The sequence below is a fragment of the Limanda limanda genome, chromosome 5 (assembly GCF_963576545.1).
Source record: "Limanda limanda chromosome 5, fLimLim1.1, whole genome shotgun sequence".
Classification (NCBI taxonomy): Eukaryota; Metazoa; Chordata; class Actinopteri; order Pleuronectiformes; family Pleuronectidae; genus Limanda; species Limanda limanda.
In genome coordinates this window covers 2,902,889-2,930,002 of record NC_083640.1, presented here as the reverse complement: position 1 = coordinate 2,930,002, position 27,114 = coordinate 2,902,889, and the positions used below count along the sequence as shown (strand labels likewise).

General features: G+C 43.1%; 1 protein-coding gene across 1 annotated transcript in view; it reads right to left on the bottom strand.

Moving 5' to 3' along the window:
- The window catches only part of wdfy3 (WD repeat and FYVE domain containing 3), a 100,552-nt gene that overhangs the window by 16,663 nt on the left and 56,775 nt on the right, over positions 1-27,114 (bottom strand). The window contains exons 18-40 of the mRNA XM_061070965.1: positions 23,875-24,093; positions 23,066-23,247; positions 20,937-21,168; positions 20,657-20,817; positions 18,703-18,814; positions 18,294-18,484; positions 18,046-18,198; positions 16,447-16,520; positions 16,179-16,340; positions 15,564-15,658; positions 15,340-15,460; positions 14,155-14,372; positions 12,620-12,816; positions 12,359-12,493; positions 10,735-10,914; positions 10,039-10,272; positions 9,777-9,876; positions 9,073-9,233; positions 7,165-7,394; positions 6,415-6,524; positions 5,402-5,584; positions 3,529-3,764; positions 2,405-2,635 (exon numbers count right to left, since the gene is read on the bottom strand). Coding sequence (XP_060926948.1) covers positions 2,405-2,635; positions 3,529-3,764; positions 5,402-5,584; positions 6,415-6,524; positions 7,165-7,394; positions 9,073-9,233; positions 9,777-9,876; positions 10,039-10,272; positions 10,735-10,914; positions 12,359-12,493; positions 12,620-12,816; positions 14,155-14,372; positions 15,340-15,460; positions 15,564-15,658; positions 16,179-16,340; positions 16,447-16,520; positions 18,046-18,198; positions 18,294-18,484; positions 18,703-18,814; positions 20,657-20,817; positions 20,937-21,168; positions 23,066-23,247; positions 23,875-24,093 — 3,917 coding nt within the window. The remainder of the gene's footprint in view (positions 1-2,404; positions 2,636-3,528; positions 3,765-5,401; positions 5,585-6,414; positions 6,525-7,164; positions 7,395-9,072; positions 9,234-9,776; positions 9,877-10,038; positions 10,273-10,734; positions 10,915-12,358; positions 12,494-12,619; positions 12,817-14,154; positions 14,373-15,339; positions 15,461-15,563; positions 15,659-16,178; positions 16,341-16,446; positions 16,521-18,045; positions 18,199-18,293; positions 18,485-18,702; positions 18,815-20,656; positions 20,818-20,936; positions 21,169-23,065; positions 23,248-23,874; positions 24,094-27,114) is intronic.

Here is a 27,114-nt window from a genome sequence, read left to right as displayed (position 1 = left end):
CCGTTAATTCCCGTATTTTCCCGTTCATTCCCATGGAAAGTTTCCAACTTTGAATATTCCCGGAATTTTGCAACCCTAATTGTTTGCCTCTGTTACCAAACACATGAATTATATGGTCTCATCCTCACCATATAAATTAAATTCTGTCAGTCTTTCATCTTTATCTTTAACCTGTTGTGTAAATTATGACCTTAAATAAAGTAAAGTAACAGTGGAAAATGTAATATTGAGACGACTTCAGAGCTAAACTCGATTTCTTATTAATTTGGTTGTTTTGGTTAACACTTAATCCTCAAACAGGGATATGCTGATTGTGCAAACACATGCAAAGTCAAAACCCAGGATCTGATTCTGGCATTAAAACAATTTCAAAGTCACAGCAAAATATATGCAAAGCACCAGAAGTGCAACTGTCCCAACGTGCAAAACACACACGTCATTGAACACGTTGAAAAACAACACAAACATTCTCCTTTCCTGGAAGTTTGAATTCAGATTTCCCAGCAGACACTTGTTACTGTGGCAGATAATTTAAGACGAGACTTCCACTACTCAGTGATGTGACGCTGGGAGGTTTCTGTCTGTGTGAGTCTAATGTCGTTTTGTAAACACGCCGTCATGCAGTCACACCGAGAGCCGAGTCGTCTCGTGCACTTCAGAACGGTACCTGTCCTCGCTCAGTGGGGGGGCCAGCCGGAGCTGAGGGTATGAGAGGAACCCGAGGGGGGGAGGAGGAGGAGGGCTGGAGGAGGTAAAGAGAGGGAGGAGGTTTGTGAAGCCGTTACAATGCTGTAATGATTCTGTTGGAACCTTCAGTCTGCAAAGTTAAAGCTAACAACCCTGAGAAGACGTCACAACAGTCGAGTTTAGAGGAGAATTATTATTATTATAAGTGTTTTTCATAAAGTGTTTTTTATAAATATGTATATTCTTTGTATATATAAGTCTATATACACATATTTATACATGTGTACATGTTATTATTATATTTACTATTATTATTATATATACTGTTGCTGCCATTATGACTATATATACTGCTATTATATTGGTATAATTACTATCATATATAATTATATATTATGTTACATTATATACTATATATACTGTACTATTTTTATATAGTGTCTAACAATAACATTACCATCATATCATCAGTACTATTACCATCATCTTGCCACTGCACCTTATCTACCTATTTATCTTGTGTTTCTGTTTTTTATTCTTTCTACCTCAATATTTTTTATTTTATTCTATTGTATTGTATTTTATTGTATTCAAATATACCGGCTGCTATGACGACTTAATTTCCCTTCGGGGATGAATAAAGTAATCTATCTATCTATCTATCTATCTATCTATCTATCTATCTATCTATCTATCTATCTATCTATCTATCTATCTATCTATCTATCTATCTATCTATCTATCTATCTATCTATCTATCTATCTATCTATCTATCTATCTATCTATCTCAAGTGTTTCATTTGGTTTTTAATGGAACTGGGACATTTCTGCCCTTGAGCAAGGCAGGGAAGCCAAAAGCTGTAGAGCTCAAGAGCTAATGTCTCCTAATGGTATTTTACTGGGAACAAAAATCCCTCGACATCCCTCTGAGCATGTTTGAATTATAAATCATCATCAGGCCTTTGGGACATTTTGGACCCAATTAGACAGAAAAGATGCCAATTCTACATTTCCTCTATTTACTCTTGACAATCAGGATTCTTTAAATAATCCCTCAAAGGCCTCAAACGTAATATAAATGTAAATATCTACATGTCTCTACACTGATATGTACACAAATCAAAGTGAGCCATCTCTCTGTGTCCTCCTCACCAAATAAATCCCTGTGCAGTGAGTGTGGAGACGCAGCCGGGGACAAACAGAAGGGACGGATCATCTGTCCAGCAAACAAAGCTAAACGTGTCCCGGCAGTGCCAGGACAAAAAAACTGAGCCCACGTGACAGAGATGAGCTCTATTCTGGAGAGCTGTTCTTACAAGTTCACACACATTTATCAACATGAGTTTTTAAAATATCTAATTTGAAGTTTTTAATACATTCATACGCTGCTGACCCAATTTTAGTTTGAAATCTCTGGATCTGCATCCTGATCTGGACGGGCAGAGACTTCCAAAGTACAAATCCCTCCTCTGACTTTTCACCATTGTTCTTCCTAGTTTGAAGTATTTGTTGAAACTAAGCAACCGACTGCAGAGTGGACGAACTACTTCCTGTTTCCACCAGGAGGCAGTGTCTGTGAATGGTGCAATCTGATCTGCATGTTCAGGTGTGTTAGAATGCACAGGGATCAATACTGATGTGGAGCTTAAATACCTTTAACTATATAAACTTTGATATAACAGAGTCTTATTCTAATGATCTCATGAAGCCGAGTACCTGGGCTGAGTTGCTGTTGGGCTCCATCTCGGGGATGTACGGGTAGTGGATGTAGAACATGTCGTTGCGGACCATCTTCTTCCTCATCCTGCAGGGACCCTCGGTCATCTCCAGCACAAACTTGTCCAGGTGGGAGCCGATGGGGGGGCCCCAGAGGCCGCGCTCACGCAGCAGCTCGTACTCGATGGACGCCCACTCCTCCGTCACGTACTTGAGAGTGTTCTGCTGCCGCTGGGGGGGGGAGAGGGAGAGGGAGAGAACGTTAACACACTCAGACCTGAGGCAACACATCCACGTATCTGCCTTTAGGACATTTGTGTGATTCTCCCTCTAGAGCCAGATGAGACATGTGGGTCTGATTCATCGCTTCAGGTCTTTAAGGGTTAAAGTTTCTTTAATCTATCCACTGAGTAATGATTAGGGATGGGGGGAAAAATCGATTCAGTTACAAATCGCGATTCTTGTGAATGACGATTTTAAATCGCCATGCTGCCTCCAAAATCGATTTAAAAAAAAAAAGACAATACATATTTATTGGTCTATACGGGGGGATATATGGGGGGGGGGGCATGTTGACCAGCTCTTGTTTTTGCACAAGAATCTAAACATACCCAAGCACTAGCTTTGCATCGCCTACATGCAGACAACAATGAAGCATAGCCTACTTTTTGTTTATTTCAAAGTTGAAATAATGAATGAACTTTTATTCATTCTATTTAATTTACCTTTTATTTATTGTTTAAAAGTAGCCTAAGTGGCTTACATTTCTTAATCTGTCAGTTTGTGTGCAGTTGACAGGGGCTATACAATAATAGGGAACATTTTTATTTATTTTCTCTATTGGCTGCCCGGCAGTCGTTAAGTTAATGTTAATATTTGAAATAAAACTTGTAAAGCTTTAAGTGAATTTGACTGTGTTGTATTTGTACTATGATTCAATTTTTCTCCATGGTCCAGTATTTAAAAAAAATAATAACGAAAAGAAATCGCAGGAAATCGTAATATCGAATCGCAATACTTACAGAATCGCAATACATATCGTATCGCCACCTAAGTATCGTGATAGTATCGTATCGGGAGCTCCCTGCCGATTCCCACCCCTAGTAATGAAGCCCAGTCGTTACCTCCTGATATTCTTTGTACTGCATGGCCACCAGGTCTCGAACGACAGCGATGTGTGTGAACATCCACTGGAACGTCTCCTGCGCCGAGAGGCTGTTCTTGTTCAGGCTGTTCTCCTTCTTGTGGCGCCGGACGCCCGTCAGCTTGGACAGGCCGAAGCCGCTGCTGACCCGGGACAGTTTGGATTGGGTCGCCGGCGCCACCGCTTCACCGCGGCTGATGCACTTCTTCTCGTGGACTGCAACCGGGAGGGGAGCGAAACAAATGAGTTAGTGATTTATTAACCACAAAACCATTTTCACATCTGTTACCTCACAACCAGAAGGTTCTGGGATGGAACTCTGGCTTCATTCCACAGTCCAAAGACAAAGCAGCTGAGGGGAATCAGACTCTGAAGGTGTAAATGTGAGCGATGGCTGTTTGTCTCTGTAGTAAAATGTTCACAGTGAGCGAGTGAGCACGAAAATTATAATTATGTTTAAAATAAAACAGACGCCGAACTGGAACAATACAAAAATCTCAATCTTCAATCTGCACCGTAATAAGCATATTTGAATATTTGCACTACTGCACAAATTGAACTATTGTTGCTCTATTTTTCTCTTCATCTGTAAAGATATATATTTAGATATATATGTTTTATTTCCAATTTAAATTTTTGATATTCTATTTTATTGATATTCTATTTTATTCTTTTTTATTCTATTTTATACTATTTCTATTTTATTTTTTTGGGTTGAAATGACTGAGCAGTGCTTAAAGAGAGCCTGTGACCCAAGTATTTCATTGACAGTGACTGCTTTGTGTTATTTGTGCATTTGACAATAAAAATCTTGAATCTTGAATCAAAAGGCAAATTTCTACGTCTTCTCCTGCCAGCTGAGGCTCCACCCCTCGCCTGAATGTTTTCCGAGTCTGACAATCTCCTTCTGCTTCCTCTCTGCTTGAAGGACGAACTCCAGAATATGTCTGAGAACAGCTTGTGTCAGCCCTTTGATGGACTTGTAATCTGTACCACACCTTTCTCCCAATGTCAGCTGGGAGCGGCTCCAGCCTCCCATGCCTGTGGTATATAAGTGGAAAAGGTGATGGATGGATGGAATGATTATAAACTGTGCTCAGTGCTGCAAAGTCCTTGACACTTTCAGGACTTTAAAGTTTGTTTACCCAGATACTTTTGGTTTTATCAACCTGAACTCAATTTGGTTTTGTGTGTTTCTGGAAGTCCCCTCTTTCCCTCTGTTTCAATCCACAAGGGGATTCTTCTCGGAGGCTTTTGTGTAACTTTTAGTTCTGCTCGTCTGACAAAGTGAAGAGTCAGAACTTTAACAATTTCCAGATTAAGCCGCCTGCTTACGCAAGCGAAACACAACACTTTGATTAAGTGAGCAGCAGAAGGAAAGCAGGTCAGCAATAATCGGCCCCTGATGGCGGAGCTCCAAAGCATTTCACGAACAACAAGAGGCATTTTCTAAATTTTTTATCTTGTTATATAATGAGAAGATCAGGTATTAATGACCTATTGTATATTTGTGTTTGTTTATTTAATATTTTCATATATATATATTTTTTCTATTTTATTATTTGACTTATTCCTAGTTATTATTTTTCCTTTATTGTTTACCTTTGTGAGTCTATATACATTGACAGGTATGAGTACATGTGAATATATATTTTGTTATTGATTACTGTAACATTGATCTGTACCTTGCTACATTTCTCAGTAAAATAAAAAGTTGATCACAAAAAAAATAATGAGAAGATCAGCCGTTAAAAGGTAATAAAGGGGAACACAGATTCAAAAGGGACGTGGCTGAGGAAACATGGTTTTATCTTGTAAATGTATTTGGAGTTTTTTCCCAGCATCCCTCTCACCCAGGTGGTTCTGCCAGCTCTTCAGAGCCGGCTCCTCCAGGGCCGGTCGGGCCGTGACGATGTCCACGTGTCCTCTGTCGTTACACGGCAGAGACACTTTGAAGATGTCCTCCAGCATCTGACGCTTGCTGTGCATCAGCTCCGTCCACACGCGGTTCACGGCCTTCAGCAGCAGCTGGCGCCCTGAGGAGACCAGACCAGCTTGTTCAGAACACTATCACAACCTCCGTGTGTTATCAGATTCAATCCGGTACATACTCAAGTGACACATTTGTAAAAACTCATCTTTAATGTCCGACATGTTCATTATTTTCTTTCCTCTTCGCTTTTTAAATAAACCGAAAGTCACGTTAACACATATATTCACTTCCAACTAAACACAAACATGTGATTCTGAACAAAAAACAGCTTAAATATCATCTTTACCAACTGTTAACAAACTTTCTGTGAATCATATGGAGCTTTTCACACAACTCATTTCCCCTCATCACTAATTTGGTTTGTTTTAATATCAAAATATCAAGATCAAGAAATAAATTCACTGTCAGTTGTTTGAATTTGGATTTAAGGTATTTTCCGATTTCAAAATAAATGCTAATAAGTCCACAGAAACCTGTGTTATTCTCCCACACATGCAAACAGGTCAAACAGGTCAGACAGGTCAAACAGGTCAAACAGGTCAGACAGGTCAGACAGGTCAAACAGGGTCACACAGGTCAGACAGGTCAGACAGGCTCTAATAGGTTCAAACAGGTCAGACAGGTCAGACAGGTCAAACAGGTCAGACAGGTCAGACAGGTCATACAGGTCAAACAGGTCAAACAGGTCAGACAGGTCAGACAGGCTCTAATAGGTTCAAACAGGTCAGACAGGTCAGACAGGTCAAACAGGTCAAACAGGTCAGACAGGTCAGACAGGCTCTAATAGGTTCAAACAGGTCAGACAGGTCAGACAGGTCAAACAGGTCAGACAGGTCAAACCGGTTCAAACCGGGTCACACAGCTCCTCCTCACCCTCGCTGACGTCCTGGCTGTGCGTGGCGTCAGCATCGTTCTCCGTGGGGATCATCACGTGCCAGGTGGTCATCCTGGCCTCCGCCTCCAGCCCGAAGCCCTCCACGCTGCTGCAGAGAAACACACAGCGGCTCAGCGACCAGTGGGGGGGGGGGGGGGGTTCACAGGGACAGTGGGATTGTTTTGCTTCTCCGCAGCAGAGAGAAGCTGCTGCTCTCTGAAGTCGTGCAGCATGTTGTGTTTAAGCAGATTGTTTTCCCAGCATGGTCAGAACAGTCTCTCCTCCCCCCACCCCCACCCCCCCGCTGCAGCTCTGGAGGAACAATCAGTAAATTCTGGCAGGACACACACGTGGACACACACGTCCAAAAAAAACACACAGTGGACACGACGCAGTGAAAAAGACTCTGAGAGCTGAGTGGATGTGTTTCAGTGAAGCTGCTGAGAAATAATCTCAAATAAACCTCATGTCAGGGAAAACAGATCCACAAATATGCACATAAAACATATTTCTTTATATAAAACACAGTAATTTGTGTTTTTACCACATTTCTCTCTCTTCATCACACACTAAATGTTATAATATATATATACAGTATAAATGATATTGTCTTGATATATGTATTTTCTTGAAAGTCTTTTCAAAGTTACAGGACAGAAACAGGAGCATCCTTTTCTTTTATAAACAAGCGTCCCCCCCCGACCTGAACAGAAGGTTCGCCTCCAGCAGCAGTGGCCACGCCCCCTTACCTCCCGCTGTGCAGGCAGATGAAGCAGTGAGCCAGACACGCCACAAAGTCCTGGTCGTGGTTGCCCGGGCCCAGCACCAGGTTGCGGTTGACGGTCAGGACCCGCAGGGCGTCCAGCAGCGCCACCTGCTGGGCCACCGTCTTGTGGGGTCGACAAAGCTGGTAGAGCACGGTCCGGTTCAGGCAGTGGTAGATGGCGTCGAGGGACAGACCCTGCGAGCGCCTCTTCGACTGCAGGAGAGAGAAACAGGCGTGAGGAGGTCAGAGGGAGAAACACGGCCGAGGAGAAGAGATCGGAGCTGTAGCTGCTGCTGTGTTGAGCATGTGAACAAAGCCGCTGAGGAAATACTTGAGCAGAAAGAAGATTTATTTGAGCAGCCAGGGCTGAACCGGGTTAAGTTGTTTGTAGGTTTGTGAATGAAGCTTTGTTGTTCTGGTGTTGTTGTCGTCTGAACAGAGAAGTGTTTACAGACTTTGAATGGAGAGACATCGCTATAAATGACTTATGTGAGTATAGAGCTGATAAGCTTCATCTCCTCTTTTCTTTATTCTGCTCACAGACGAGTTCCTGACACCTCAGAGGATTTTGTGTGATATTGTGTGTGTGCATGTGTGTGTGTATTAAAGCAGCTGATGACACAAGACCACAGATACCATTTATTTGCCAAATTGACAAAACTGTTCTTTTAATTTGCTCAGGAATTGTTTGGCATCGTACACATCTGCAGTCAGAGTGTTTTACAGGCACTAGGTAATTATACTTCAAGTCACCAGCGTATATTCTACCTACTACTGTGTTCCTCAGCCTTGAGTCTAAATCACTAAACTCTACTTTGAAGACACAAAGGCACTTTATGTTTTGAAAATCTGTTTCAGAGCCTAATCCTCTAATCTTCTCACTCTGTGTGTGTGTGTGTGTGTGTGTGTGTGTGTGTGTGTATGAGTCAAAGGCCTCGAGTAAAGAGGAGAAGGTCAAAGTCCGCCCATGAACTTTACTCAGAAAGAAAAGACTTATTAACTTTGTTCACTCTGTAAAAAAATGAAACATAAAATATAGACTAAATCTTACATATGATAAATCTCAGTCCCTTGTGGCTTAATATCAAAATTTGCTGTTGATAAAGTCAAAATCTATTTATATACAAGACTTGTGCATCAATTTCAAGTCAGTCAATTTGATCTTTAATAACAGCGCCACCTTCTGGCCAATTGATTCCCAAAAGGACACCACTCCACTACCTGAATAATATAAATGTGACATTTCATGTTCATCTTTGGAAACTAAATCACTACAGTCGTGTGAGTGTAGATACTGATGACTGATCTCCTGCTGCACTACACTCACACAACTCATTACACACAAACAACCCATTCACACACACACAACACATTACACACACACACAACCCATTCACACACACACAACACATTACACACACACACACAACAGATACATGCAGTCACACCAGCTCCACTCAGGCTCTAAATGGAAGGAAACAGCCGGATCTAATTCTTGTGCCTTCACTGGCTCACATGAGCAAACGAATGAGGCCTGATGGACTCTGCTGATCTAATTGAATCCTGAGTGGCTTCCTCAGCCGCATTAACTGGAAGAGGAATCACAGAAGGAGCGGTTTTTATTTCTGTGAGCGGAGGTGTCTGTCTGCCTCGGGCCGACCGGTCTCACAACCTCAGCTGCTTAGAACAAGCACCTCCTGAATCCTGATGCATTTTACAGAGAATCAACTGTAATTCGACTGTGGCACAGAACCAGAGATGATCTGAAAGTCTCTTCTGTCGTCAGATCGACTGGAAATGAAGTCTGGGAAATTCTGTTGCCTTAGAGACACTCAGGAAACTTTATTTTCACAATTAACTCTTATTCCCAGGACATCAGTTTGGTGTGTACCTGTCCGATGAGCTGCACGATGAAGTCCACCACCAGCTTGGAGTCCTTGTTGAACATGCCCTGCCACAGCTTGTCCACCACCCGCTGAGTGAAGTAGAAGACGTTGTTGACCAGGATCTGGTAACTCCCGCTGCTGCTGAGCGGCAGAGAGGCGTCTTCGCCTGGATGGAGACGGACGGCAAGAGACAAGGTCAAACACCTGATGGGCAAAGAGGCGACTGACAAAAGGACAAAAACACGTTAAATATCATTTCTTTGTCTGATAATTGTTGTGTATTTCACTTGGAGGAATAAACCCCAGCACGTCTGAAGGAGCTCACAGTCCTCTCTGCGTCACACTGGGTTCTGCTGAGTCATGATGCAGCCATTAGAGCCAAATGAGGAATCGGTACAAGCTGCTGTCCTGCAGCAAATTCATCCCCAGACACTTTCTGTCCAATCTTCAGATAAATTATAAGCAGCCAGAGGCCAAACCCGGGTCGATGTTATTCACTCTATGAGATAATTCACTCGGTAAGAAGCCACTGAAAAGATGTGATTAATGAAGAATTGAGGTTTAAGTGAAATAATGTGAAATAATGTGAAATAATGTGAAATAATGTGAAATAATGTGAAATAATGTGAAATAATGTGAAATAATGTGTCTGGGAAGGAAAGTCCGGTTCCCCTGGTGGAGACTGAGATGTTTGAGACTTTGTTCTGACCTAACAGGACGTCAGCGGCCAGCAGATGCTCCATGACACCGTCCAAGATGTTCGACTGGAACTCCTTCTGCTGAGTTCTGGTGGAGCGCTCCGGAGACGCCTGGTGAGTGAACAGAGAAAAATCAAGACAGGATTATTATTATTATTTGGTCTATTTCCCTGCTGCATAGGATGATTGAGTCAAATCTTAAATTCTGCGACCATGCTGACACATTTCTCTTTAGTTCTGGTCAGTTTGTGGTTTGGTGACTCCGCCCCTCACCTCCAGCAGAAGGTCGATGATGGGCGTCTGCTTGCTGGCCGGCGTCATGCACAGGTTGTCCATGATCAGGACCCTCATGAAGTCGAAGACGTACTTCTTGGCCGGGTGGTTGGTCAGGGACGTCTTGGAGCCCACGTTGCAGTATTCAGACTGGCTGCGGTTCATTCCAGAGTCGCCGGCGAACGCCTTGAACTCCTCGATGGGAGAACCCGCCTCATCGTCCAAATCGGTGACCTGGAACGGACGGAGGGATGAAGAGAGAAATATAAAAACATAAATCTAGTCTTTATCCCTCATTCTACACAGCAACTTTCTGTGGATTTCTTTTTCATTTGAGTTATGAGGAGAAACCTGCAGCTTTCTTCAATTTGTTGTTGAAACTGCAGCAGTGAAGATCGAAAAGAAATTCCAGAGGAGAAATAACTTTTGCTTTTTAAAGCCCCTGAAGAGAAGGGTCAATATGTCTGAAGCGATTGTTAGAGAAAGTCAATACGTGAGATTGCACTGGTGATGAGATTCTTTTGCCTTTAAACCCAAGTTAGGCCCATTATCTCGTAAAATTTCTCACGCTTTGCAAATAAAGGATTTGACCCCAGAGATTTGTGTAGAATAAAGATTTCCTTTGTGGTCACGAGGAGAAGTTGTGGATTTCTCTCTGACCTGAACCGATTGGGAGAAGTTTAAGTTTAGACTCACCATCTCAGAGTAGGGCCGGATGTTGAAGGGGAAGACGGAGGCTGCCAGGGCGCAGAGGAACTCCGGACTGTGCCACATCGGCGCCAGGTCGGGCACGTTGTGGTAGAGGTACCTGAAGAACTGCATGAGGGTGATGGGGTACTCCCTGAGCCAGGAGCCTTCCTCCTCCGACTGCCACGGCTGGAACACAAATCAGGAGAAGACTTCAAACAAAAGCCAAAGCTGTAGATCCCAGTGAAATATGCTTTCCAAATTCTATGGAATTGTTTGTTATATTATATTTTGTCTTGGTCTCAAATATAAAGTTTCCTGTTACAATTTCCCTGTTACAATTTAGTAGTTTGTCCTGACTCTTGCTGAGGGTTAAGGACAGAGGATGTCACACCACGTTACAGCCCTATGAGACGAATTGTGATTTGTGAATATGGGCTATACAGATAAAATTTGATTGATTGATTGAAAGCAGCCGAAGCTTGAAGTTCAAATCTGCGGCTGAGTCAAATATAGACGAGTGGAACTCCCTCAGCAGCAGAAGTCTCTTCCACTATCGAGCCTCTGCAGGAGCTTTTCTCAGCAGCGAGCTCGGAGGATGCTCTGAGAAACTGAGTGTGTGTATATGAGTGTGTGCCAAATCGTTTCTGTTGGATTATTGAAGCTTAAAAAGGCCCTTCAGAGAATCCAGGGATGATCCAGTAGTTGTTACCAGGCGCATAAAGAGGATGAGCATGAGAAACCTCACACGTTGGGCTTTTCCAAGATATAAACCTCTTTGGGAAAAAAGGTGTTGAATCTAATAATTAGCAAACTAAGCATTCAGAATGTTTATGCTTATAGAATTGTGACCCGAAAGAAGGAATGAGGGAATCTCTGAGTGTGTGACAGCGTTATACTGTCACGCTGGTTTAAAATCGTAGGTTCCTACCAGGGACAGGAATCGGCAGGGACCTCCCGATACGATACTATCACGATACTTAGGTGGCGATACGATATGTATTGCGATTCTGTAAGTATTGCGATTCGATATTACGATTTCCTGGGATTTCTCTTGGTTATTTTTTTTTTTTAAGTACTGGACCATGGAAAAAAGTTGAATCATACCTTCAAATACAACACAGTCAAATTCACTTAGAGCTTTACAAGTTTTATTTCAAATATTAACATTAACTTAACGACTGCCGGGCAGCCAGTAGAGAAAATAAATAAAAATGTGCCCTATTATTGTATAGCCCCTGTCAACTGCACACAAACTGACAGATTAAGAAATGTATGCCACTTAGGCTACTTTTAAACAATAAATAAAAGGTAAATTAAATAGAATGAATAAAAGTTTACTTAAAATATAAACTTTGAAATAAACAAAAAGTAGGCTATTGTTGTTTGCATGTAGCCGATGCAAAGCTAGTGCTTGGGTATGTTTAGATTCTTGTGCAAAAACAAGAGCTGGTCAACATGCGCTGGGTTGATGTTGCTCCCCCCATATATCCCCCCCGGTATAAACCAATAAATATTTTTTTTTTTTTTTTTTTAAATCGATTTGGGAGGCAGCATATCGATTTAAAATCGTCATTCACAAGAATCGCGATTTGTAACTGAATCGATTTTTCCCCCCATCCCTGGTTCCTACCAGGTTGAGCATGCTGCGGAGCATGGCCAGCAGCAGGAAGGCCGCCTCGGTGCACACGCTGTGGATGGAGCCCACCACCGTGGAGCTGGAGGCCGGGATGCCGAAGATGAACGTCCAGATGGAGTCCAGGTCGAACTGAGGACACAAACACACAAACTGGGGTAATACACAGTCAGGAACACACAATTTATAAGTAAATAAAGGCGAGAAATGTTAGTTACTAGACTAAAAAAAAGAAGGAAAAAGGTTGTTTGTACTAACATGTACCTGCAGGCTGTCCGGCAGCTCGGTGATGGGCTGCTGGAGGAACAGAGCCATGAGCAGGAAGTAGAGCTCGGGCACGTTGGTGTGTTTGGGCAGCAGCGTCTGCATCACGGGGAATCCTGGGAAGTGGCAGGCGTCACGGTTGATCTCTCGCAAGGTCGAGCGTCCGCCGGCGCCGCGACCCACGTTGAAACCTGAAGGAGGCGGAGAAGCAATGGATGTTAGGAGAACAGCTACCGGGATATTACTGCTGACGCCTTCTGGTTGAAGCACCTAGGGGCAGCTCTGGACACAGCTGATGTTCCTGGTTTTTGGTTTAACCAGGCAGGACGTGGTTAAAGGAATAACCCAGGACGGTAATGTTCTAACTGAGCTAATCAGACGGGATGAATGTTGGAAACTGAGCACTAACAAAACAACTCAAAAGCATAACGATGAGGATTTGGTTGAGCAGGAAGAATAAAACCAGTGGTGGATGTAACGAAGCACATTTAATTACTGCACTTGTGTACAGATACATTATGTATCTTTACTTTACTTAAGTGGATTTATGTTCAGGTACTTTTCACAATTACTCCAAGACATATATCAACAAGTATCTATACTTCCTGCTCCTCTCCACTTACATGTTCACTTGATTTGTATTTTTCTAATATTATGTTCTGATATTTATTAAATCTAATATCCTATACGTACTCAATACAGCCAGGGGATATTAGATCCTACCTCCCTCAATGAGATGAAAAGTATAGCAACAGAAACTTCAAGCACCTTTACTTTTGATACTTGTCAAGTATATTTAGAAGTATACTTACATTTTACTCAAGTAGAAAAGTTGATGTGATACTTTCCCTTTTACTTGAGTACATTTTTGTCTATTTATTTGTACTTTCATTGAAGTAACATGTCTGAGTACTTCCTCCACCACTGAATGAGACTCAGGGTTTTAAACTTGTAGAGTATTTGACGAAGCCATCAACGCTCTGTGAGGCCACGTCATCACTAAGGGTTTCTCTAAGGGAAGGTCAATGGTTCTCAACCTGGAGGTTGAATGGTTGAATTGTGTAGAATTAAATGTCTGTTAATGCAAAAATAAAAATCGTTAGGAAGCAAATGTTCATAATCATGCAAGTTTACATTTGCTAGACTTAAGGATTTTTCTCTTTATAATAAAACGGAGTGAAAACCATTGAGCTCAGGAGGGACTAGCAGAGCAGCAGCAGGAGGAGGAGCAGGAAGGCAAAGAGAGAGAAACACAAACCCTTGGCCGTGCGACGCACAAACTGCGCAGCTTTCTGTTTACTGAACGCCGGCCAACTCCGAGGGGAAGCGTTGGCAGCGTGAGGAGAGCGTGCGTCTGCTGAGCCACGTTACAACACAAAGGGTTTTACACTGGACATTTCACTGCATCCTCCTGACCTCCTCATTCACGTGGGAGGGCAAATCAATGGAGACGTTTAACTGTGAACAATTTTAAAATATTAAATAGACCAATGTGTAGCTGTGAGGTTCTGGAAGACGCCGCCACTCACCCATCACTGTGCCGATCTTATTGGTCAGGACGGAGTCGGTGTGGTCGAGCCAGCCGCCGCCACACAGGCCCTCCTTGAAGCGGTTGAGCGTGGACTGGTTGGAGAGCAGCACCACCAGGATCCACAGAGCTGCCGTCACCGTGCTGGAGTGGAGATGTTCCTCCATGAACATCAGGAGCCAGTCGAAGCCCATCGTCCGCACCAGCTCGTCACACGCTCTGCAGGGGGCGACAGAGAGCAGGTAGAGGGGGTGAGCTGATGGGCCAAGAGCCAATGACACCTCTTAAAGGGACTCTTACCTTTGTTGCATTTGAGAATTACAGCACATTCGAATCATCCCGCCTTCCTCCAATGCCCCACCCCCTCGTTCCCATCCGCGGTGTTTTTTCTTTTGTTTTTCCCCCTGGGAGCGGCTGTTTCAGTACGCCGTGGACCACTTTGGTCTGCCATCGTCAGTCGCTACGGTCGATACGGGCGCTACTGTCTGCCGTGGAATCAAAACAAACCCTCTAGTTGAGGACGCGCCTTGATGACGCGGGCCCGAATGCGCCACAAGAAGCAGACGGGCTTCCTGTCTGTTTCCATGCAGCAAACAGACAGGTCTGTCGGCCAATAAGGTCCTTCGGTCCAAAGAATTTTATTGGTTGAAGTTTTCACTAAATATTACGAGAGTGAAATAATTGTTTGTTTTTACTCCTGGTGGGTCTGTCTTGCATTTTAGAGTGTCATTACCTTATTAATACCAATTTAACCTTATCTACAAAAAGTGTCAAAATGCAACAAAGGTGAGAGTCCCTTTAAAATCCCTTTTTTTTGGTGACTATTCAAATACTTTCAACACCATTCTGTTAAGACGTGCTTCAGATTTTGCTACAACGCAAAATGTAGACACTGGTTTGTGAGCTGCTGATTTGAAGCCTCAAAATTGTACATTTGTCTTTCGCCATCTTCTCAAAAACTCTCAGTGAGCAGCTTGTTGAGTCAGTATTAGAATAACTTCTGTCCATATTTGTATCCTCTACAGATCAGACTTTAATGACGAACATGTTTCAAAGATCCAGGAAACTCAGCCTTAGACTCTGACATGAATATTAACATTTTGTTGAAATGACTCCCCAGGGAATCGTGTTTTTTTAGAGGACATAACTTTAAGGTTAAATCAAAGTGAGAGGATCAAAGTCTTACTGGGCGTTGACGGTGCATTTCTCTTTGGTGGTGAAGAGCAGTCGGAGCAGGTTGTCCAACAGACGGTTCCTCAGCAGGATGAGGTTTGCTGACAGCAGGCCGCCGAAGTCCTCGTCGTTACCTGGAGACACGAGGAGAATCAGCCACAGAAAATGAGTTCTATATTTCAAAAAAGCAGATATCAGATTCCAGATTTCCCCCCGAAAATGTGATGATGATGTTACCTCCGTCAATCTTCTCCTCGTTGTTGATTTCCATGATGACAAACTTCTCACACACTGCGAACGTGGGAAGAGTCGAGGAGATGAACTGGCCGAACCTGGGAGATGATAGATAGATAGATAGAATCCTTTATTAGTCCCACAGTGGGGAAATTTGAGGGTTTTACATCAGCAGCGCAGGCACAGTGCAACAAGAACAAACGAAAGAGCAAAACAACAAAGTAAGAAACAAAAAACAACAATGAGCAAAAAGAAAAAGTAAACAGTCAAATAAGCAAATAAATAGTAAGTAGAAGAACAACTGAACAATACAATTAAATAATTAGATAATTAAATTAAATAATTAAATAAATTAAATTGCAAATATTGTGTTGTGTGTTAATGGGGTCACAGCATGGGGTGGGAGGAGTTGGCCATCAGGGAGGATAGCTTAGCAACCATCCTCCTGTCTCCTACCACCTCCACCGTATCCAGTGGACACCCCATAAGAAGACGAGAGGTGGGTTTAATGTTTGTGTTTGTGAAGTGATCTAGTGGCTCCTACACGTGTGTGTGTGTGTGTGTGTGTGTGTGTGTGTGTGTGTGTGTGTGTGTGTGTGTGTGTGTGTGTGTGCTCACCGCAGCAGGTCATACGGGTTGGGGAAGCCCTGCAGCAGCAGACTGAGCACGTTGCTGATGGCGGCCACGGTGGGCTGCGACAGGGACGTGTCCCTCAGGGTCAGCAGCAGCCTCGGGATCAGCTGGAACTCACGCAGCAGTTTGGCGTTCTTCGCCGCCTCGCTGCTCGACACACGGCGAGAGGAACACACAGTTAGATCAGACACGAGCAGGAGTCGTGTCGATTACTACACGGTACAGATGATTTAAAACCACGTGTGGAACTTGCCTGGATTCTGTCAGCAGTTCAATGAAATGCTCAAACAGAGACAGATGGAGCTCGTAGGGAGCGTGGAGCCAGACCTGTGGAGCAGAAGAATCAGAATCAGAATTCTTTTAATTGCCAAGTATATATATTCACATACAGGAAATTGCTTTGGTGTGGTTGGTGCACATAAATAACAATCAGACATTAAACAACACTATATATATACATAAAACAATATAAAACGAGAATCTAGAATCTAAGAATCAGAAGCTAAGAAGCTTGTGACGGGAATTTTGTATTTAGACATGTATAAATGTAACAGATTACATTTATATAGAAAGAAGTTTACTGAAAGATGTATTTCTGTGAATTAAGGCTTTAAGTCAAGGGAGTCGCTAATCACACAACAGGGGTCACTGAAGGAGATGATGCTTCAGAGGCTCTGGGGTGTGACAGACCAGAGACCGGGGTCTTTGGAAAACAGGTTTACAGGCTAAAGAGCCTCTCTTGAGTCTGAGCAGAATCAACATGCCATTGTGTTGTAAAACTTCAAGGTAGATCCTTTGTAGATTGAGGGAGACCAGTTGTCTGGTCTTCCTGTCACGACATGGAGAGAAGCTGATTGGTCTGCTGTATTCTGATGTGAAAGGAGGGGTCAAACTTGTATAAGTGTTGTGTGTTTCCATTGATCATTGCATTTGCTTGAATCTGTCTGTGATGATAGCAGTGTCCCCAGCCGCAGCTGGGTTAAAGAATTAAACTTCCAGATTGAGAATTATTTTCTTGTCCTTGTATGAAAATATTCCATTACAAGCTATATCCACCAAACCAGGTAGGAATGTTTATGTCAGGACTCCACACGACTCTGGACTTTAAGAACAGAAATAGACGTTTCTGAAACACATTCGCTTCATGAAGGCAAAAGGAAGGAGATGTGTGACCCAGTTTCTTGAAGAATGCAACTACAGTAGGAAAACATGTTCTCTTTGGTGGAGGTTTTACGTGGAACAAGATGCTTATAGCCATAGTCATAATGCAGGTATTAGAATTAGCTGGTATAGTATAGGGAGCGTGGAGCCAGACCCGTGGAGCAGAAGAATCAGACTCAGGCTACATCCATGAAACCAGGTTTTTGTTTTAAAGCACATCACTGTTGGTGTGTTTATGTCAGGACTCCTCACGACTCTGGACTTTAAGAACAGAATTAGACTTTTCTGAAAACACATTCGCTTCATGAAGGCAAAAGGAAGGAGAGGTGTGACCCTGATTCTTGAAGGATGCAACTACAGTAGAAAAACATGTTCTCTTTGGTGGCTAGAGCCCTGTGTCTGACCCTGTATCTGAGTCCAGAAGTTATACATCACTCCAATTAAAAGAAACAGTTGTAATATTGTTAATTCTATAGACTACACAGCTAATCTTGATTCACAGGATATAAATGTAGGTAAAATATAGTAAAATATATTCATAAGATAGAGAACAAAACATAGATATCTCAACACTAGCACCATCATTCATCTGTGACTCTCGCTGATACATCACCCAAGATGCTTATAGCCAGTCATGATGCAGATATTAGAATTAACTGGTATGAAGGCTCAATACACGAGAGTCTCTCACCTCGAAGTCACACAGCAGGTCCTGGAAGGCCGTGGAGTTGGGGATGATGGAGGTTTCGTGGCCGCTGTCGACTGTTCCCACCAGGGAGAAGGTGAGGTGGAGGATGTGGCTGTTGAGCAGCGAGCGCTTCTTCTTCAGCAACATGGCGAGCAGCTGCAGAGGAAGGACACGTGTTTGTTTTTTCCTCCACCACACTTATTTGTTGACAGTTTGGAAACCTCCTCGTGTAAGGAAGGTGTATATCTGACCTGGTATCCTTGGATGCGCTCCATCTCCTTACTGGCCAGCGGGTTGCTCTTCACCACACACACCAAAGCTTTGACCGCGGCGTACAGCCCCTCCACGTCGGACGCCATGGCAACCAGGCCCAAGATGGCTGCTGCCCCACCCACGTACTGTAGGTTGGTGGCCACGGGCTTGGGTACGAAGGCACGGACGCCTGGTGGGGAGTGACATGGAGGAGTGTGTTAAACATGAAGGACATTTTCAAATTACACTCATAAAGAAAGAGCTGAATAAAGTATTGAAATGAAATGATCCACTCATAGAAGAGAGATTAACGCTACAGGACTCAAAGATTAAATACTTAATTGCTGTTTCGTATGAGCCCCTAAGCAATTACAACACAGGATGTGATGCTGGTCTGGTGTCCTTTACCTAAATATCCAATGACAGCGGCTCCGATGGTCCGGGCCGGCCCGTTGAGGTGGCCGGCGGCGTTGTGAATCAGCTTCACCGGCGTGGCGTTTTCATGAGAGGACACGGTGAGCTGCAGACAGAGAGAGGGAGGAAGAGGAGAGAGAGAGAGTTCAGTGAGAAAGTCCAAACCTCATTCTCATTTGTTTTGATAGGGCTGTTTCACCTTTTATTTAAAGCGTTAACATTCATCATTGGGAAATTTACTAAGTCTTCACTTATTTATTAAAGCAACACTATATTTATTAAAGTAACATAGAAGTGTCGTTCAGGGTTGAAAGAGGAAACATTCTCCTCATTCACAGTCACTGAACCATTAAACTAATATTAATGAAGCTGCTGGTTTAATGTTAAAATGTCTCATGGTGTTTAAATATAATATTCTTTTGTTTTGGGTTTAACGATGTGACACAGCAGGTTGTGGATCAGAATTTAATGCTGAAAGCTGCAGTCTTGTAAAAGGCTTTTATTAAACTATAATGAAATATGGGACCAATTAGGAGCTTTATTGGTAAATTATAAAATTTTTGCCAATTTAGCAAGTGGAATATGCTGCAATAACAACTCCCTAAATGTGGCACAAATTGTAATTTCTTAAACACGTGACTGCAGCTGCACTGAACCTCTCCTGCTGCTCCACGACGGCTCCCTGCTGGAGGAGAAATGCTGCCTCTGCACTTCTTTGCTGTTTGGTTCCTGTGAGTCGCCTGAGCAAGGCATGCTGGGAAATCACTTGACAGGTGGGGAGAGATAAGGACGGAGGAGGGAGCTCATTTGAAGACCGACCACACTTCTGGTGCGATAAACGGAGGGTGTGTTATTAAATGTGAATGATCATCCAGGCAAGTAGAGAGCAGATCTAATGTTGAAGAGAGAGTTTGACCTTAACACACCGTTGTGCATCTCCATATACTGTGTGTGTGTGTGTGTGTGTGTGTGTGTGTGTGTGTGTGTTTGTGTGTGTGTGTGTCTGTGTGTGTGTGCTTACATTTCAAAATAGAAAGGGAGCAATAGAAACCTCCACAGATTTTCTTTAACGTGTATTAATAATTAAAGATGTGAATCTTTCCGCTCTGAAAACTTTGCAGTTTCTCCTAAAGTTCTGCAGTGAGAACATCGTCGCTCTCTGAGCCGAGGAATGAGGGAAGGATAGGTCACTACAGGTCTAAATAAAGCAGGTGATCTCAGTGTGTGCTATTATTTTGGTAAACTGAACAAAAAAAACCCTAAACGATAGAAAATGAGATTCAAACCCATTTTGGACTTGATTTCTGAGACGCACGACTATTTTCCTCTCTGTCATCCCTCCTCTCTTTGTTCAGTGGACAGGGAGGAGGGAGGAGCCATCACATGCTCCCCACCAGCATCAGAAGGTCAGATGAATTTCTAAAGAATTTGTCTTCGTGCTCTTAAACGCAATCGCAGCACAGTCTCAAACCAATTCCCTAAACTCAGCGTCTGGTTTCCTCGCTGTGTTTGCACGAAGCCTCAAAACGCAAAGTCAGAAAGAAAGAGGAAGAGAAAACGGTGAAGGAGCTCGAGGTCCTTGTTCATCCTGTTCGACTGAAACGCTGCTTGCTTCTTTCTGCACAAGAAGCTCAACCATCTCTCCTGTGAGCATCGTTACCAACGAACTCTCACTTCCACTTTCTCGACAACAACCAGACCACAGACTGTACGTGTGACTGAGCAGTGAGGTCGTGGTTCGACGATCACACCGAACAGTGTGAACACACAAACCCTGAACTTCTCCTTTCCATCGAAGAAGAGCTTCTCGTACAGTGTGATGTGGTGGATGTGAACATTTTAAAGTCACACAGTGCACGTCCAGGTTCTTTCTTCCCACAGAATCCTAAATAAAACACATGAGGCTCACGTGGTGACTTTAACTCCAACGTGCAGAGGTGTGTCTGACCTGTTTGGCGATGGCCTTGCTGTCCAGCTTGTTGTAGACTTTCCTGATCTTGGCCACAGTGAGCGTGGACACCGAGAGAGCGTAGAGACTAAAGGAGACTTTCTCCTCCGGGACCAACGCCACCGGAGCGGCGGGCGCCACCTCGGCCTTCGAGTCTTTACCTGGAGCGATACAAAGAGAGATGGAAGGTGTAAAGACAGAAAGCTTAAACACCAGAGGAAGGAGAGAAAACAAGAAAGATTTATATAAACGCCACAGAGGTAAAGTCAGGACCACTCACAGGGCAGGTAGACCGCCTGGAAGCTGCCCACGTAGTTGGGTCCCAGTTCGAAGACGGCAGCGACGCTGGCGGCCGGTAGGACCTCCTCCAGGAAGTGACTGGGCCCCAGGCGCCACACCAGGTTGGAGAGCTGGCGCTGGGCCGGCGGCGTCCCCACGTAGCCGTACACGGTGCTCAGCACGGGGGGGTTGGTGGAGCCGGAGCCGCCCGGAGCACTGTGGATGTAGTGAAGCTGGAGGAGAGGGTGGATTGTCCCAGAGATGATTTATGACAAGAATAAGTAGAAATAAGTAAAATAAGCAAGTTAGATTAATCCAATGTTATTTGTATACATGTTTTTGATGCTAGTACTGAAACAATTATTCAAATCGTGTGACAGACAATCTGTGCAAATCAAATATTTTGGTGTTATTCGAAGGCATTTGGAGACGTGTGAACTTTCTGATCGCATGTGGTCATAAACAAACCACATCACAGCGACACTGGTACAGACACACACACGCCGGAGCTACATGAGAGCGGCTCGTCGCTTCCTGTGCGTCGACCTCGGCAGGAAATGAAGCTGCAGTTATCAGCGACACTGATGGGAAGCTGAGACTTGTGGTCTGTGGGGTTGTTTCCCTGCTCTGCTCCGTGTAATCTCAGGGGAATCTGCAGTCACTCAGCCACGAGTCACACCAGAGCCGCTCTGCTCGGCTGCTGACGGCTGGAGTCGAGATAACAGATTGGGTTTTCTGAGCCTTTGTCCAAATAGAGGTCAGTGCTTTTAACGGTCTGGGCTTTTTTCATGTGCTGGTCCATGAAGAGAAGGTTGCACAGCTACTGCAAGAACAGTATCACCCCCCCCTATCCACAGATTCAAAAACAAGTGCAATCTGTGCAATAGATTATAGTTTATGTAGGACTAGGATGATACAGCACCAGGGAGCCATCTCCTCTTGTGTATTTCAATCCATTTATCCATCTTTGTTACTTGCAAATGAGACTGGGTATCTGCACACATCCTCCCACAGCTGCATTAATTAATCAATCAATCGTTTAAATCATTCATCAGGAAAGAAAAATCATATTTCTCGTTACAGCTTCTGAAATATGAGGATTTGTTTCTTTCTGTTTTTTTATAATACTGAACTAAAGATCTTTGGTTTTTTAACCAGTAAAGCACATTTTATTTTGAAAGGTATTTCCGGACACTATGGCTTCAAATGATTGGACAGAATTTAGGTGTGAAAGGAGGAGAGAGAGAGCGACTGAGAAATCATCAATAGACGAATTATACGTGAAATCTTTGCTGTCCAGGCTTACTAACAATTTTTGAAACTAACAATTTAGTAGCACTTAAATGGCACTAACTTATAGCATTTTGTAGTTTTGCTTTATTTTTGAAGAAATTGTACTTTCTTGAGTCTTGTTGTTTCATGGTTTGTAGCCTCAGGGTTGAATGCACTTATTGTAAAATCGCTTTGGATAAAAGCGTCAGCTAAATGAAATGTAATGTAAAAATCTTTAGTTGAGACACCAATAAAGAATTAAGTGTACACAACTGTAAATTGATGACTATTACATCAAGAAGCTGTAACACACTAGTTCTGACATCTGGACCCTGGGAACGATCTGGACGACAGTATTTCCCTTGAATCACATTATATCATATCATATTATATTATACTGCATTACATTGCATATTGCAATATGACACTGTTAACTGTTCTGCATATAGCATTTCACTTTTTACTTCACTTTTATATTTTATATTTTTTATATATATATATATATTTTTTTTATATATATATATATATATATATATATATATATATATATATAGATAAACATTATTCAGAAATGTTTATCTCAAAATAAATGTTACTTGGTATAAATATTGATAAAAAGTGAGTAAATAAGAAGTAAACAGTGAGTAAAAATATACTGGTTTCCCATTTTTTATTGCTCTCCATGCATGTTGTATTTATTGCGTTTTTATGTTTCTATGTTCATTGTTTGCACCAATAACCAGAGCAAATTCCTTGTATGTGTGAACGTACTTGGCAATAAAATACTTCTGATTCTGATTCTGATTCTGATGACCTCAAAGACTCTGATCACAGGACGTATGGAATCCGTCCCTTTACCTTGACCGTGTTGATGAGCTGTCCGTCCAGGTACAGCGTGGCCATGCTGTTCTTCAGCATGCCTTTGCTCATGACCAACACCAGGTGGTGCCACTGGCCCTCGGCGATCAGCTCGCCGCAGCGGAAGCGAGCGCAGCAGGGCAGGATCTCATAGAAGGCGGCTTCCTCACTGGACTCGTCCGCTGCTTGATGGAGGACGAGACAGAAGAGAGAATATTCATTCGAGGTGACAACAGTGTACGTGGTTCTACCAGCTTCACTGTGTAATATTACAAAGGTGATACTCTTGATTTTCAAACCATATATCAATATATTCATCATTATTCTACTAGTTATTACATAAAGTATACTACATCTTCAAAGAATGACCTTATGCCAACTGTGTATGTGACATTTACAGTATTACACTGGCTGCAGTTCACTCTGTGGCCTTTTCTGTAACTACATCATTCATTTGTACTGTTGATCTTTTGTTACTGTTGCACTATTGTTGTTCTATTTTTCTCTTCAGCTGTATATATATATGTATATTCAGATATATATATTTTATTTCCTATTTTAATTATTATTTATTTTGGTATTCTAAATTATTCTATTTTATACTATTTCTATTTAATTTTTTTTGGTTGTAATTACTTGAGCATTGCTGAAGAGAGCCTGTGACTCAAGCATTTCATTGCCAGCGACTGCTTCATGTTATTGTTGTGCATTTGATAATAAAAATCTTGAATCTTGAATCTTGTTATTACTTTGGTCTGAAAACCTCACTATGCAACAGACCAAACAGGTGAAGAGTCACTGGTCCTTACAGTAGGTCTGCAGCAGCTCCTCCTTGGTGGAGACGGTGAGGGAGCGGTCCTTGGCCGACAGAACCACGGCCAGACAGACGTAGTGCTGCTCGGAGGACGTGGCCCGCCGCACCACGGTCAGCAGCCGCACCGGGTGGGCGTGAGGCGCCGCGCTGAAGCGCTCCACGCAGAACCAGGTGGAGTAGCTCAGGCCCGACGGGGGAGGAAACAAGCGCTCCCCTGAAGGAAGAGGGGAGAGAGAGGAGGAGATGTTTTAAATGACCAGTTTAAACATATTTATCATTGCTGACTGAAAGTTCTCACTGCAACTTTCCAGAGTAGAACATGGTCAGAGGTGTAATAAATAATATGATATATAATAAATAACAAGTCTAACATCGTCCCTGCTTTCTGCTTTAAGACCACTGGTGCTTACTCTTTACTGCAGTTCCTTCATTTGCAGAAGAGAAGTATTCATTCAGGTATTTAGTGAGTGCTGCAGATATCGTTATTTATGGACACACTGAATGTTTACTCTTGTTTTGATGCCTGAACCCACTTGATATTAAAATTAATGTGGGACCCTGTGAAACATCACAGTACTGATACTTGCAAAGTAGTAGAAGTGTGTGATGTAAGTTTTATTCATGTGTCACAGCTGCTTGTCTGTATTTTGTGTAATATTGTCACTTTCATTTTGCCTGTTTGTTATTTATGATCTTGAATGTCATGTTTGCTTTGCTCTGAACCCTCCCGTTTTATTTTGTAGTCATTCCTTTTTCTTCTGGCTTGTTGCAGCAGGTGTAGAATAAAAAGATCTAAACTCGTCCTTCAGGGCAGAATTAGGAAAACAGTGTTTGCTTTTATCCAAAAAGTGATAAAACTGTGGAGTCACATCAAAAGACGTGACAGTGCTTTGGACTGAGCAGCCGGAACGTGACACCAGCGTTTTATAAATGAGCCTCAGCCTCACCGAGCCTCGGGATACGACCGTCACTCAACAGGTGAAGTGACTGGACCGAAAGTTAAAATGATCCTGAACAACCATGAATCATTGAGAGCTGGAACTGCTCCACCTTCTCTGCTCCCTGGGACCGTTACATTACGTCTTGTGGGAGGAGCTGACCAACCCACCGTGATGTCACCCGTCGGTTTGTGACATAGATCGTTAATAAGATGGACGACGTGTCACAGACTCCTCCCACTATGCAGAAATGAAGCGAAAATACGAATACAAACGCTGCCATCGGACGACTTTGGAGCCAGAGTCTGAGCCGGAGCAATCAGGGGATGAGGCCACGGCAGAACATTTAGTTTGGTCCATTTCCCATTCACTGACATGGAGGAGGCGGGGTTTAAAACCTATACTGCAGCCAGCCACCAGGTGGCAATCTAGACCATTTGGCTTCACTTTTGGGAGCTCTCAATTTGTCCATCTTTATATCGATGGCGTCACGTGAACTGCTATTTTCGACTACTGTAGTAGTCGAGTAGTATCGACTACTGTAATTCTCTCCTCTTTGGTCTCCCCCAGAAATCCCTCCATAAACTCCAACTGGTCCAGAACTCAGCTGCCCGTATCATCTCCCTCACCCCCTCGTTCCACCACATCACCCCCATCCTACAGCAACTCCACTGGCTTCCAATTCACTTCCGTATCAACTTTAAAATTCTTCTTCATACCTTTAAAGCCATCCACAACCTTGCCCCTCCCTACCTGTCTGACCTCCTTCACACTGCCACCTCCACCCGCTCCCTCAGATCCTCCTCTTCCATCCATCTAACTGTCCCCTCTGCCCGGCTTACCACCATGGGGAGCAGAGCTTTCAGCCGCTCTGCTCCCAAACTCTGGAACTCACTCCCACCTGACATCCGAAACATTGACTCCTTCCCTCAGTTCAAATCCTCTCTCAAAACCCACCTTTTCAGGATTGCATTCTCACTGTAGTTGCCATGCTGTTTTTACTTGCACTTTTAATTTTAATTGTTTTGTTATTTGTTTGCTCCTGTTTTAAATTGTAAAGCGTCCTTGAGTGACATGAAAGGCGCTGTGAAATAAAATGTATTATTATTATTATTATTATTTTGAAGTCTCCTTGTTTTTGTCACGAACACAGACGTGTGGATATCAACCGGTTTGAGAGGAAACATCGATTTCTGATGAGATTTCCTGAAGAGATGTCGATGAATGAGCATGAACATGACGCCGTCCATGTCCATTTATTCATGTCCCGTGGATATGGGACAGATTCAAGTGAGAGGGAAGCAGGGATGGAAGGAAGAAGGGGTTGAGATAAATGAGAGAGGGGGGAAAGGAGGGAAAAGTGACAGAGAAAAGACAGATTCAGGGCAAGAAAAAGAAGAAGTAAAAAGGGAGCGAGGAATCGGAGATTGAGATCAGCAAGGAACAGGATGTAGAAAAAAGGGAAAGCGTGAGTGACAGGGAGAAATGAGGGAGGCAAAAAGAGCGAGGTCTATAAATAGCGTCGGATGACTGGATGGAAACGACAAGAGGACAAAGGCGTGGGGGGGGGTGAGAAGCAGGAGGAGCTGGGATGAATAGGTAAACAGATGGAGGAGAGGATAGGAAGGAGAGGATTGAGGAGAAGAGTCTTGCTGTGCTTTATAAATACTAGATGAGGATTCAGACTAGAAGATCAACCATAACATCATATTTTATAAAGATTCAAACTCTATGAATCTGTGGCTGTAGGACGACACTGCAGAATATGAATCTGTGCAACACACAGATCAGAGAAACTGCGTGGGGTGTAGGTGTCGCCCCCCCCCCCCCTTCATACACAAATGATGAACATCAGAAGATAGATCTGAGGATCTTTGTGGATGAGATGGAGAAATCCTGAGAGGTTGAGAAAAAAACTGCAGAACCCGATATGAAATGAAAAGAAAGAGTGAGAGAGGAGCAGACACAAACTCTGAAGATGTAACACACACGCGAACATAATGATGTTGTGTGTGTGTGTGTTTGTGTGTGTGTGTCTGCGGTTAAAAATATGTGAGTGATCAAAGCGGGAGGAAGTGTTTAATGTGTTTGTTTCACTGTGTTTAGAGGAACAGGTAGGATGATCACACAGCTGCAGCTCAATGAAACGAGAATATGTTCTTATTATTTCACTGCTTAGTATTTAAAAATAATGTTTCTATCTCTTGTAAATATTTTTGTTTAATTTCTGTCCAACAGAAGGAAGTGAAACACATCGTCCACCTTTAATTTACAGTCTGTGATTCACCAGCTGCTCC